Here is a 13042-nt window from a genome sequence, read left to right as displayed (position 1 = left end):
TTCGAGTCCCACATCAGGTGATTTCAAGCCCCACTTCTGGTAAGTCCTGCTTCTTTCTGTCTTTCTGTCCCTCACTCACTTGCACCCTCGCTCTCTCAAAAAAAGAAAAGAAGAAGGAGAAGAAAGAAAGAAAGAAAGAAAGAAAGAAAGAAAGAGAATGATATGGCAATGACCAAAAATAAGAGGATATAAATGGGAAGGGAAAGGTGAAAACTTTTCAAAAGAGAAATCAACAAAATTTGGTTGTTGTTGTTAGTGATTGGATGTAATGGACATCCAAAAATGGGAATTGAAGATGGAGTCAAAGGCTTCAAATCCAAGGATTAAGAAGAAAATGAGCATTTTGAGAACTACATTCTGAAAGAAGAAACTGGCTTTAAGGGAAAAGTGAGTTTGGGTTTTAGATATTTTCAATTTGAAATGCAAAGGAAAATGCCCAGGAGGTGATTTGAATTGTGGTACTCTACCTGGGGAGAGAGGGAGGAACGGAACACACAGGAGTTGTTTTCCTAGAGTGAGCAACTCAGAGAAGAGTGGTGAGCCAAGGGAGACATGGGAGGGCAGAGGATAACATCTTGGGAAGGTCCTCTCATTAGAACTCTGGTAGGAAATTTAAAAGACGTGAAAGTGGGGTGCCTGGGTGGCTCAGTCGGTTAAGCGTTGTACTTTGGCTCAGGTCATGATCTCGCAGTTCGTGAATTTGAGCCCCGCATTGGGCTCTGTGCTGACAGCTTGGAGACTGGAGCCTTCTTCGGATTCTGTGTCAGTCTCTCTGCCTTTCCCCCGCTTGCACTCTTGTCTCTCTCTCCCTCAAAATAAATAAACATTAAAAAAAATTGTTTTTAAAGACGTGAAAGAGAAGTTAGAATGACTTTAATGATTTATTAGAAGATTTTCCAATTCCTTTTATCTCTGAAACTTAAAAGTGCACACTGTTAATTCTGGTAGTAATTGTTTTGGATAAAGTTACTGGAGGAGAAATGCAATTATCTAATGAATTATCTTTAGTTATATGGCAGGTTAAAAAGGGTTTTTTCTCGGGGCGCCTGGGTGGCTCAGTAGGTTGAGTGTCCGACTTAGGCTCAGGTCATGATCTCGCAGTTCGTGAGTTCAAGCCCCCCGTCAGGCTCCGTGTTGAGGGCTCTGTGCTGACAGCTTGGAGCCTGGAGCCTGCTTTGGATTCTGTGTCTCCCTCTCTCTCTGCCCCTTCCCACTCATGCTGTCTCTCCCTGTCTCTCAAAAATGAATAAACATTAAAAAATTTAAAAAAAAAGGGGGGGGGTTCTCTCTGGGTCCTTAACATTCATATTATCTTTCCTTATAAGAAGACTTGAAATCTTAGTGTGACTGAGTTACCCCTATGGCTGGATTTTATGTACATGAACATGTAGGAAATCTTTATCACGGACATATTTATGAGTAATGAAGATTCTGATTTAGTTTGATCCACTACTGTTTTCATAAGCAGCCAGTACCTGCCTCACTACTAAGAAAGGAACATGAAAGGAATACCTGTAATGAGACATTTAATTTAGGACTTGAGTAGCTTCTCAGGTGTCTTAGATATGGATTATGGAGATTTAAATGTTCTGGGTTTAGGGGCGCCTGGGTGGCGCAGTTGGTTAAGCGTCTGACTTCAGCCAGGTCACGATCTCGCGGTCCGTGAGTTCGAGCCCCGCATCAGGCTCTGGGCTGATGGCTCGGAGCCTGGAGCCTGTTTCCGATTCTGTGTCTCCCTCTCTCTCTGCCCCTCCCCCGTTCATGCTCTGTCTCTCTCTGTCCCAAAAATAAAAAATAAAAAAAAAACGTTGAGAAAAAAAAAATAAATGTTCTGGGTTTATTTTCCACATGATTAGTTCAGTGGCAATCTGAGTCTCTGTGATGGAGCACAAAGGCTTTTCCATTACTCTTGTCAAGAGTGCAGAGAAAACCCCTTTCTTTAAAATTTTTAATTTTTATTTTTTTATTTTAGTGAGAAAGAGAAAGAAGCAGGGGAGAAGGGTAGGGGGGTGGGGGGAGAGAGAGAGAGAGAAAGAGAGAAAATCTTAAGCAGGCTCCACACTCAGTGAGGAACCCAACACAGGGCTCAATCTCATGATCCTGGGATCATGACCTGAGCTGAAATCAAGTGAGATGCTCAGCCAACTGAGCTACCCAGACACCCTGGGGAAAAAAAAAAAAAAAACAACCACTTTCTAACATAAGATTAGGCATCTTTGTCACATGAATATCAGTAAAAGATACATAGCTCTTCAAAAGGCTTTCAGTAGCACTTAATAAGTGAAAGGTTTAAAATAAGAAGTACCTCCAGGGTGCCTGGATGGCTCAGTCAGTTAAGCATCTAACTTCCTGCTCAGGTCATGATGTTGCAGTTTGTGGGTTTGAGCCCTGCATCAGGCTCCACGCTGACTGTGCAGAGCCTGCTTGGTAGTGTCTCTCTCTATCTCTTTTTCTCTCTCTCTCTACCCCTCTTCGATTTGCATGTGCACATTCTCTCAAAAAAGTGCCTCCTGTTTCATTTCCAAACACATTTGTTAACTTAATTATTTACTTGGGGCCTACATGGTGTAACTTTAACATACTTCAGTTGGTTGCTTGCTCCAAAGAGCCCTACCACCCTGTGACGTTTATCATGTGTACTTTTTTTTGTTTTGTACACCCACACCAGGGTCAGATTACATAGCCACCTTCTTGTAGCTACCAGGTTCCAACAGTGTGACATCCATGTTTGTAGACATGATTCATATTTAATGATTAGAACATTGATCTAGGACTTAGTTATACCTTATAGACCCCCATCTCTGGTTTCATTTTAGCTCCAAGGAAAGTCTAGAAAAGAAAAACAAATAGCTTTCTTTGAATTTTCTAAGAGTAAAATTCAATGTCTACTGATCAGGCTAAACCCAAGTAGTTATTTATGTTTTTCTTTATTAAAAAGGAAAAAAATCTTAGCTGTTTAGGTTTTGAACTTCTAGTTCTATTGCTCCAAGTTGAAAGTGCATTCTTTTTATTAGTCAAAAAAAATTTAATGTCTAAAAATGGTACATAATGCTCTTTTAAAATCCCCTTTCTAGAACACTTACGGAATGAGTTGTTGTGCTCAACTGAGATTTTCCCAGATAGACAAAAGCAATTTTAAGCACTATTTTTTTAACGGTTTTTATTAGAAAGATTTTCAGATATTACAACATCTTTTTATCCCCCTTGGATAGCGTGTGTTAAACATAATCTTTGCAAGATGATCTAAAAGTATAATTGTAAACAATTTTTTAATGTTTATTTTTGAGAGCAAGACAGAGTGTGAGCAGGGAGGGGTCAGAGAGAGAGGGAGACACAGAATCTGAAGCAGGCTCCAGGCTCTGAGCTGTCAGCACAGAACCCGAGGAGGAGCTTGAACCCACGAACTTCTGAGATCATGACCTGAACCGAAGTCGGACGCTTAACCAACTGAGCCACCCAGGTGCCCCTGTAAACAATTCTTAAACTGTGCTAAACATTAAAAAAAAGAGGGGGGGACACCTGGGTGGCTCAGTCGGTTAAGCGTCCGACTTCGGTTCAGGTCATGATTTCACACTTCGTGGGTTCAAGTCCCGCGTCGGGCTCTGTGCTGACGACTCAGAGCCTGGAGCCTGTTTCAGATTCTGTGTCTCCCTCTCTCCCTGCCCCTCCCCTGTTCACGCTCTGTCTCTGTCTCAAGAATAAATAAACATTATAAAACAAAAAACAAAAAAAACCCAAAAACTGTGCTAAAACAACATTGCCAATCTCAGGTGTGACGAATAGTGTCTTTTCCCAAGTGTTACGGTGTTTGTATTTTGGGTCTGTTTTTTCTAGCTTAACGGTTTTCCTGATTTCCTTTGATGTCATTTTTTTGCTGTCAGTACATCTAACTCTAGCTGAACTCACTCTTCTTTTACAAACAGTTATAACAGGAATAAATAGAGTTTATGTAGGGTTTTCAGGGAATATTCCTAATAGTAAAGTAAATTGGTAATAGTAAAGTAAATAGTAAAGTAAAATAGTAAAGTAAATTCCTAATTAGTAAAGTAAAATCTGACTTAGGCTATGTAGTCTTTTTGCTTAATACCTGATTCTTGCCTAAATTTTATGTAGGAGAGGATAGCTAAGCAGTTGTATTTGGAAATGGGAGAGATTGTTCTGCCAAACTAGTGCCAAAAGAGCACTTCCCTTACCATTCTCCCCTTTTATCTATGTAAAAACTTCTTCCCTTGTTCTGTTCACCTGGGTCAAATTTCTCTACTCTCACTCTTTTAGTTTGAAAACGTGTAAGTATTGCGAGTGGTTGCTGTTGTTTTTTGTCTTAGCCTATAGAACTGAAGTTTAGCCATCAGAGACCCATAATGGATCTGCATTGTAAAATATCAACTATTTTTAGATGCCACAGTGGAGCTCTCCCTGGACAGTACACAAAATAATCAGAAGAAGGTGCCAGCCAAAGCGCTGATTTCTCTTCCTCCACAGGAAGCCACAAATTCTTCTAAGCCCCAGACAAGCTATGAGGAGGTGAGAATTTGTGCTATTGGTCTTGTTTCTTTTGGATTTTTAGGACTGTGTTGCCAGTCTAAAGTTCAGTTGACTATGAACCTTGAAAAAATATTTATGACTCTTGAAGAAGACTTTTATGGTTAATGGACAGCCAAAATCCAATAAAGAACTCTTTCCTGGTCAGAGTGTCTATTACCCAGAGGATAACACAGAGGCTTTCAGTGAACACTAATGATACTTAATGTCTGAAGCTCCCATATTCAAGAGTATAGTCTTTCCTCATTCCCTCTTTAGCCCAACAAACACAAGTCTTCCAAAATCTAGTAATTATTTATTATGATCACAATAAGGTTTTAGGTGAATAGATGTAACAAAGTCCTTTGAGCAATCTTCACCTTAAAATTGTGGAGGTTGATTCATTGGAATTATTGGAAATGGACAGAACTTAACACTGATGTGTAGAAGGATATAAATTAATGTTGTTATATTGAAACAAGGTAAGTACAGGGCAAAATTAACAGCCTTTTTTGTTTATTAACTCTCATGGTTTGTCTTCTCTTTAAAAGCTAGAGGAAGAAGAACAGGAAGACCAATTTGATTTGACAGTTGGTATAACTGATCCTGAGAAGATAGGTAAGTGTACTTGAACATCCTTCTGATGTTAGGATGTGGCCAAGGAAAACATGGCTAGCCAGTTTCTACATGGTTACCTTTAGAGCTGAATTAGCAAATGTGAAGTGCTTCATCATTCCCTCTCCTGTAAGATTATTCCCCTTGCTATGCTTCTAAGGCTAGAAATAGTAGTTACCTAGTACTTTATTCGGCTTTTTTTTTTTGCTTTTGGGAAAAAAAAATCAGAGACTTTAAATACTATTAGAATTCTTTCTTAAAGCTTTTATTTTTAAGTAATCTCTACACCCAACATGGGGCGTGAACCTACAACCCCAAGATCAAGAGTTGCATGCTCCACTGACTGAGCCAGCCAGGTGCCCCAGAATCCTTTCTTAAAAACCGAAACATTGCGGGACACCTGAGCTTAGTCAGTTGAGCATCCGACTTTGGCTCGGGTCATGATCTCACAGTTTCTGAGTTTGAGCCCCTCTTTGGATCCTCTGTCCCCCTCTTTCTGCCCCTCCCCTACTTGTACTCTCTGTCTCTCAAAAATAAACATTAAAAAAAAACAAAACAAAACAAAAATTGCTTTTTCCCACAGAGTTGATAAGACCATTTTACTTTTCTTTGAAATCATAAATTCTATTTAAGCATCCTAAAACATGTTCTAAAATTTGAGGGTACTAAATTTGTTTTTCCCCTAAAAAGTTTGGAATTCTTGTTACATATTATGTATCATGCATTCTTGATAGCCTAAAGAAGTACCTAAGTCTGTATCTCTCTTTGATAGGTAATGACTTAAGGACCTGGTTGAATTTTGGTCAAGTTTGGGGGAAGTTGGGTTTTCAAAAAGCACAATACATAATTTTGGCCAGAACTTGGGTTTTCTGGATGGCCTTCCCATGTCGCAAATTTGTGAAAGCTATTATCGAGCAGAGAGCAACAGGCCTCAACTTTCCTAGTTCTAGGTACAGTCCCTGAGAAAAGAGGCTTTACAGAACCTTTCCTCCTAAACATGGGTGCTATTTATATGGTCAAGAGGAAAATGTAATTTCTAACCCTTTGTTCTGAACTAGAAACAGGAAATAAAAAAAAATTTTTTTTTAACATGTATGCAATTTTGAGAGACAGAGACCAGGTGCAAGTGGAGGAGGGGCAGAGAGAGAAGGAGACACAGAATCCGAAGCAGACTCCAGGCTCTGAGCTGTCAGCCCAGAGCCTGACATGGGTCTCGAACCCACGAACTGTGAGATGATGACTTGAGCTGAAGTTGGATGCTTAACCAACTGAGCCAACCAGGCACCCCTAGAAACAGGAATTTATAAACTGTAATTAGACTTTATGCCAAAATGGTTTGTTGAGTTTGACTTTTCCTAGATTGTTGCACTGGTAAGATGTTTATGAGCATGTTATACAGTTTCCCCATCCAGTAGTAGAGGAAACTGAGGACTACTAGGTGAAATGCAGCTTTCCTGTCAGGTCACAGGATGGTCCGTGGTAGAGCCTGGGCCAGTACTTTGGATTACATGTGCGGGGTTATTTTTTGCCTCTCCAATATTTATAAGTATTTTGTAAGCACATTGATTTTAAGTTAGTTAAACTTTACCTGCTTTAAATCCTTGGTAGAATAAGAATAATTGAATAATACTAATTGTTTTAATATTTAAAAGTCATAATGTTTTAGGGACGCCTGGGTAGCTCGGTTGGTTAAGTGTCCGACTTCAGCTCAAGTCATGATATCACAGTTCGTAAGTTTGAGCCCCCATGTCGGGATCTGTTCTGACAGCTCAGAGCCTGGAGACGGCTTCGGATTCTGTGTTTCCCTCTCTCTGCCCCTCCCCTGCTCATACTCTGTCTCTCTCTCTCTCTGTCTCTCAAAAATAAATAAACATTCAAAAATAAAAAGAAGTCATGATGTTTTGAAAAGATAATTAAATAAAAGTCATGAAGTTTAATAGACGAGAAGAGGGAGGGAGTATATTAGTTTCCTACGGCTTCTGTAACAGAGTACTACAAATAGAGTGCTTAAAACAACAGTAATATATTTGCTCACAATTCTGAAATCATGGTGTCAGCAAGGCCATCCTCCCTCTGAAGGCACTAGGGAAGGTTTTCTGTGTCTCTCCTCTAGCTTCTGGGAGCCTCAGGCATTCCTTGGCTTGTAGCTGCATCGCCCCAATTTCTGCCTTCATTGTCACATGACATTCTACCTGGGCGTCTTCACATTGTCTTCCCTCTATATATGTCTATCTCTGTGTCCACATTTCTCTTTATAAGGACAGAAGTCATACTGAATTAGGGCCCACTACTACTGACCTCATTTTTACTTGATTGCTTCTATAAGACCCTGTTTCCAAATAAGGTCACATTCTGAGATGCTGGTGGTTAGGACTTTCAACATATCTTTTTAGGAGTACAGAATTCATTCCATAACAGTAATTTAAACATCCTGTGGATCAGATTTATTTAAACACAGATCCCTTTGGTGATAAGCTTTCATTCCCTGTATCATAGTCTAGATTCTTAGTCACGTTGATGCCAAGAAACCAGCTGCTTAGAGCATGTTCACATTCAGGACCTGATCTTGAGGCACCCTATCTGGCTCAGTTATTGGAGCATGTGACTCTTGATGTCTGGGTTGTAAGTTTGAGCCCCACGTTGCATGTAGAGATTACATTAACAAAAAACAAAAAAAACCTGATTTTTACAACCACACCTTCTATTTGTGTGGGCTGTTTATTCAACATGTGCTTCTCCTTCCCACATCTAAATAATTAGAAACCGGGGTGCCTGGCTGGCTCAGTTGGTAGAGCATGCTACTCTTGATCTCAGGGTCATGAATTAAAGCCCCACACTGAGATTACTTAAAACCTTGGGGCACCTGGATGGCTCAGTCGGTTGGGCATCTGACTCTTGATTTTGGCTCGGGTCATGATTTCACAGTTCATAAGATGGAGTCCCATGCTTTGAGTGCAGCCTATTTAGGATTTTGTCTCTTCCTCTCTCTCTGCCCCTCCCCTGCGCACGTGTTCTCATTCTCTGTCTCTCTCTCTTTCTCTTTCTCTCTCTCTCAAAATAAATAAACGTTTTAAAAAGTGAAAACAAAAAATAAAACCAAACAAATAAATAAATAGGATCCCACTCCTACCAGGATGTGCTTTTTAGAGCCATGGTAATTTGTATATGCCATCTCCAGCTCTCTGAAATTATTTAGGAAGTTAATGTAAATTTAAAACTGCTGTATTACTAGCCCATTTCCATATTTTATGAACTCTGTGTGTACAGGCAGGTATGTTTTCCCTCACTCATTGCCTCAGTAAAAGCAGCTGATAGGCTGGCAAACTGATGATCTTGCTTTGCTGTTAGGTGTTACATATGTTTGCACTTAGGCTTCCTTTTTTGCAGGCACTAAATTACGGGGTTGACCACTTGGAAATTTGACTATGACCTCTGAATGAAATTTTGAATACTTTTTCTATAAAGTAAATTTAGATTTTTTTTCCTTTTAACAGTGGTAAATGTTCTTGGTAGTGTTAGGCAATGTAGTGGTTAGAAGAGAACTAACAGTGGTAATTGATACGCAGTAATTTCTAAGGTTTAGCTTATGATTTCTGTTTCACGTACACCCTTTTGGTAGTATTAGAAAGGTAGAGAAGACAAGCCCTTCCTTCCTGTATAATCTCCAACTTTTCTATGTACTTTTTAAAAACGCATTCCTAGCCATCTCATTGAAACCAGGTTGCCTGCTGTATGTGCCCTGCCGATCCAGTACTGCACCTTCTTCCCCTGGGCCCTCTCCCAGGACCAGTTCAGAATCATAAGCACCTAGTAATTGTTGACCTAGGTTTTCCTGTTTGGTGTGAGGAAGAGTTGAGTGGGGGAAGAAGGGAACAAAACCAACGCAAAACACCACATTCTAGCCCTGGAGCTTTGTCAGAGTCCACTGTATGTCTTTTCACTGCTCAGGGAGTCAATGGTGCCTTTATGTCCCTAAGTGGTCTAGGTCAGAACACTACCACAGAGAAAAACAATTGCTTGAATCCCAAATTATTTAATAGTCAAAGGCTTTTTCAGAAAAATAATTCCTCCAGGAAAGAGATTTGTGTGACATCAGGCAGCCGAAGCGTCTTCCTGCCAGGCCCTTTGCTCTGGATGAACATGCTAGATGAGAGAGGTCAGTGTCCCCCAGCACCAACGGAGGGGTCCGTGACAGTATTTCTGAAAGAGCAAACCGAGCCCAGAGCTAGCTTAGGGTAGAACTGCTTGTTTCCTTTTACATCAGTTGCTTCCTTCTCCTGCTTTATACAGCAAGAGAATTGTTTGATTTTAGACAGATGTGTATAACCAGCCCAAATATTGGCATGGTAACAACCGATGGATTGTCAGTATCCAGTGCTGCTTTGTGAAGGGTATAAATGGAGCCTGGCCTTGGAACAGGGGGCTGACTCTCTTGTTTAACTCAACCTGGGGCCCCGCCAGCATCCGTGGGGGCATGATATGTGCCGCAAAGACCTTAAGGCAAAGTAGGAGATTGTAGGATAGTTTATAAAGCTTGGAGATGAAACAAGTGCCTCTTCTTATACAGGGCCCCTGTGGTTTATGATTCCTGGTTAGATATTAGCAAGATCAGCACTGCTTTAGTTTGCAGAGTACTCCTCTCACGCTTTCTTGTTTTCCCACAGGGGATGGTATGAATGCCTATGTAGCCTACAAAGTTACAACACAGGTGAGTCCAAGTGACCCAGCTGGTAACCAGCTTAATAGACTTGGGTGTTTATACCAAGAAGGTCATCATTCAGATTATTTCTGGGTATTTCCTTAGTTTCTTTGCCAACATCCTCCTTCAAGTTTACTCAAGATGGAGCAAGCCTGCATCCCTTTGGTAATCTCATCTGAGCCTTTCCACTTTTCTTCCAGAGAGCTAACACTTCAGTGTGAAACTTTGTAAGTTTTATTAAGACATGTGGTATCTCTGACATTTTTCCCGTCCTTTGTAGGAACTTTGTGGCTTAGAACTAGTTTGGTGGATTGCCCCAAACTATGTCATCTGTTTAAAAATTGTCAGTTCTTATGAGGTTTCCTGTGTGGAACTTCTTTTAATGCTTTCCCTGCCCTTTTACCCCTCAGGTCTGGTCTTCCTTTTTTATATAACATTAATGCATACAAAACTTACATAATGTTGTATGCAGGTTATGAAGCATAAAAAATGAAGCCCCGAACCTACCACCAGTCTTAAGATGAGTACCATTGAATCTGCCTGCGTGTTTCTCCCTGTCATATCCCCTGCCTCACACCTTAAGGACAACCACTCTCCTGAGTTGTCTCTCATTTCCTTTATAAAAATTGTTCACATATGTATCTCTAAACAATATGCTGTTTTGCTTTGTCCTTAAGTTTCATAAAAACAGCATCATGCCGAAAATAGCGCTTTCTTTACTAGCATTGTTTCTCAGACCCATCCATGTTGTGTGTAGCTGTAGTTAGTCCATTGTGTGATTATAGCATAATATATTTATCTGTTTTCCTGTTGTGAATATTTGGCATGTTTCCAGTTTCTGTAATTATGAACCACGACCTTTCTTGCACATGTCTCTTAGTGCACACGTAGAAGAGTTTCTCTAGAGTGTATAAAAACAGGAGGAGTCCCCCCGGGTACTAGACAGAGCAGTTGTTGAGGAAAAGGAATATAAACTTTTGTTTTTGTTTCTGTTTTTTTTTAATACAAACTTTTAAAAAAGTCTTTGTACCAATTTATACTCCCATTGGCATGTGTGTAAAAGTTCCCATTGATATACTCCCCTGCTAACAACTGGCAAGGACAGCCTCCTTAGATTTTGCCTACCTGGTGAGTATTAAATCATCTGTCATTATGATATAGGCCTCATCTTTTTTGCTAGAAGCTTCCTTTATATTGTCTTACTACTACTTGTTGGCCTGCCCCCTGTGAGTTCTAGATCCTGTGACACTTTAGAGTTTAAAGTGTCTACAGTGTAGATATTTCACCTGATCCTCCCCCCTCTAGTCTGTCTTTTGTTTCACTGCTTTGTTTCCAGCGGCAAATACCCTTATAAGGCAGTGCAAGATGAATGGGTTGTAGGTGACCATAGATTTCCACTTTAAACTAGACTTCAACCTCTGTTTCCTTTTAGAACAAGTGTTCTCAACCTGGAAGTAGAACTGGATTTGAATTTAATTAGTTGCCTTTGTAATGCTATACGTTTTATTTTATGCATTTAATATTCTTATCCTGAGAAGGGCTCTGTAGACTTCCTGACAGAGGAGACTGTAGTTCAGAAGGTTTAAGAATCTCAGCCTTGGAGAAAGTTATTTGCCAGGTGGCTAAAGGACAGGGATCTGGGAAGTAAACTCCTTTCACATCAACCAGATGACTTTACAGATACTCATCTTCTATTTGAAATGATATTGCCTTGTGTTTTTTCTGTCCCCAAGACGAGCCTACCAATGTTCAGGAGTAAACAGTTTGCGGTGAAAAGAAGATTTAGTGACTTTCTGGGTCTTTACGAGAAGCTTTCGGAGAAACATTCTCAGAATGGCTTTATTGTCCCTCCTCCACCCGAGAAAAGCCTAATAGGTAAGCATGTGGTCATTAATTCTGCCTGGATTTTTTCCTTTGCATTCTTTCTGCAATATACTTTCTACTTAGTATATGAGAATACTTCTCTTAACTGTGGAATCTTATGGTTAGGAAAGAAATATTTCCAATGTTTTCCTGTAAATCACATGAGGCCTAGAGAAATAGCATGTTTTGACATGTACTCTTTCCTTGAGTGCAGTAGGAGGCTATGCTTTGAGCTTTCACAGCTCTGTGTGTGTATGTGTGTGTATGTGTGTGTGTGTGTGTGTGCGCGCGTGTGTGCGTGCACGTGTGGTGTTTGAGTTTGTATTGGTATCAGGAGTCTTAAATGATTCCTAATTCCTCCCGATTGAAATGTACTAAATTGGATGGAGGTTTGGGGGAGCTGAGGAACCTTCCCATTGCCATCAGTTGATGTTTGTTCATCTAGACTTAGAGTCCTGTGGCCCTTTTAGAAAACATATAATACTCTGCAAGTCCCAGAGTTGAGAACCTTCAGCACTCTGAGACTGGTTCCAAAAATGACTCTCATGTAAAGAATCTTTTGTTCATGTCTCCTCGCAACATAGAGGTGTAGAAGTGGCCTCTGGTTGTTTTTGGTAATGCTTTTCTCGTTGCCTTTCCTTTTGTGGGCTTTCTCACAGGTGTTTGTTTGTTTTGTTTTGTTTTTTAATTCATGATGATTTACAGTTATTTTTACTTTTTAAATTCCATTCCAGGAATGACAAAAGTAAAAGTTGGGAAGGAAGATTCCTCTTCTGCAGAATTTCTTGAAAAACGGAGGGCTGCTCTAGAAAGGTAAATGCCATACATCCATTTTCCTGAGTAACATAAGAACAAGTGAAAAGCTGAAACAGACTTAATTATGAAACATTCACTTGAGTTAGTAGAGATGAGCCTTGACTGAATTAAAGATTCACACCTCTCTTAGCTCTCTAACCTTTCCTTGGTCTCTGACCTTCCCACCTTAGGAACAGACCATCTTCTTTTCTTTCCTCACCCTAAGTGAGCAGACAATGATATTCTCTTTTGCAGTCAGATATAATTGGCTCTGAGGTCTCTTTCTGAGCAGTTACTTTTCTTCTCTCTCTGGAAACGTGAAGAACATGAATTTGTGCTTATTAGCAGAGTCATATACTTAAGTGCCTTATCTGAGCACATTTTAAAGTAATGAAAGACATACGCTTGACACCCAAAACCTTGTGAGGCCAGGTTGACTAACCAGATAACTGCTTATACCCTGTAGGTACCTTCAGAGGATTGTGAATCATCCTACCATGTTACAGGATCCTGATGTCAGGGAGTTCTTAGAAAAAGAAGAGGTTAGTA

The 13042-nt window shown here is 40.2% G+C and overlaps 1 protein-coding gene across 2 annotated transcripts in view; it reads left to right on the top strand.

The window, feature by feature from the left end:
* The window catches only part of SNX1 (sorting nexin 1), a 39508-nt gene that overhangs the window by 16883 nt on the left and 9583 nt on the right, over nt 1–13042 (top strand). For both annotated transcript variants that reach the window (XM_042988671.1, XM_007084504.3), the window contains exons 3-8: nt 4397–4524; nt 5073–5139; nt 9801–9844; nt 11569–11710; nt 12433–12511; nt 12960–13035. In XM_042988671.1, coding sequence (XP_042844605.1) covers nt 4397–4524; nt 5073–5139; nt 9801–9844; nt 11569–11710; nt 12433–12511; nt 12960–13035 — 536 coding nt within the window. The remainder of the gene's footprint in view (nt 1–4396; nt 4525–5072; nt 5140–9800; nt 9845–11568; nt 11711–12432; nt 12512–12959; nt 13036–13042) is intronic.

The sequence above is a fragment of the Panthera tigris genome, chromosome B3, assembly GCF_018350195.1.
Source record: "Panthera tigris isolate Pti1 chromosome B3, P.tigris_Pti1_mat1.1, whole genome shotgun sequence".
Lineage (NCBI taxonomy): Eukaryota > Metazoa > Chordata > Mammalia > Carnivora > Felidae > Panthera > Panthera tigris.
This window is presented reverse-complemented; position numbering and strand designations above follow the sequence as displayed.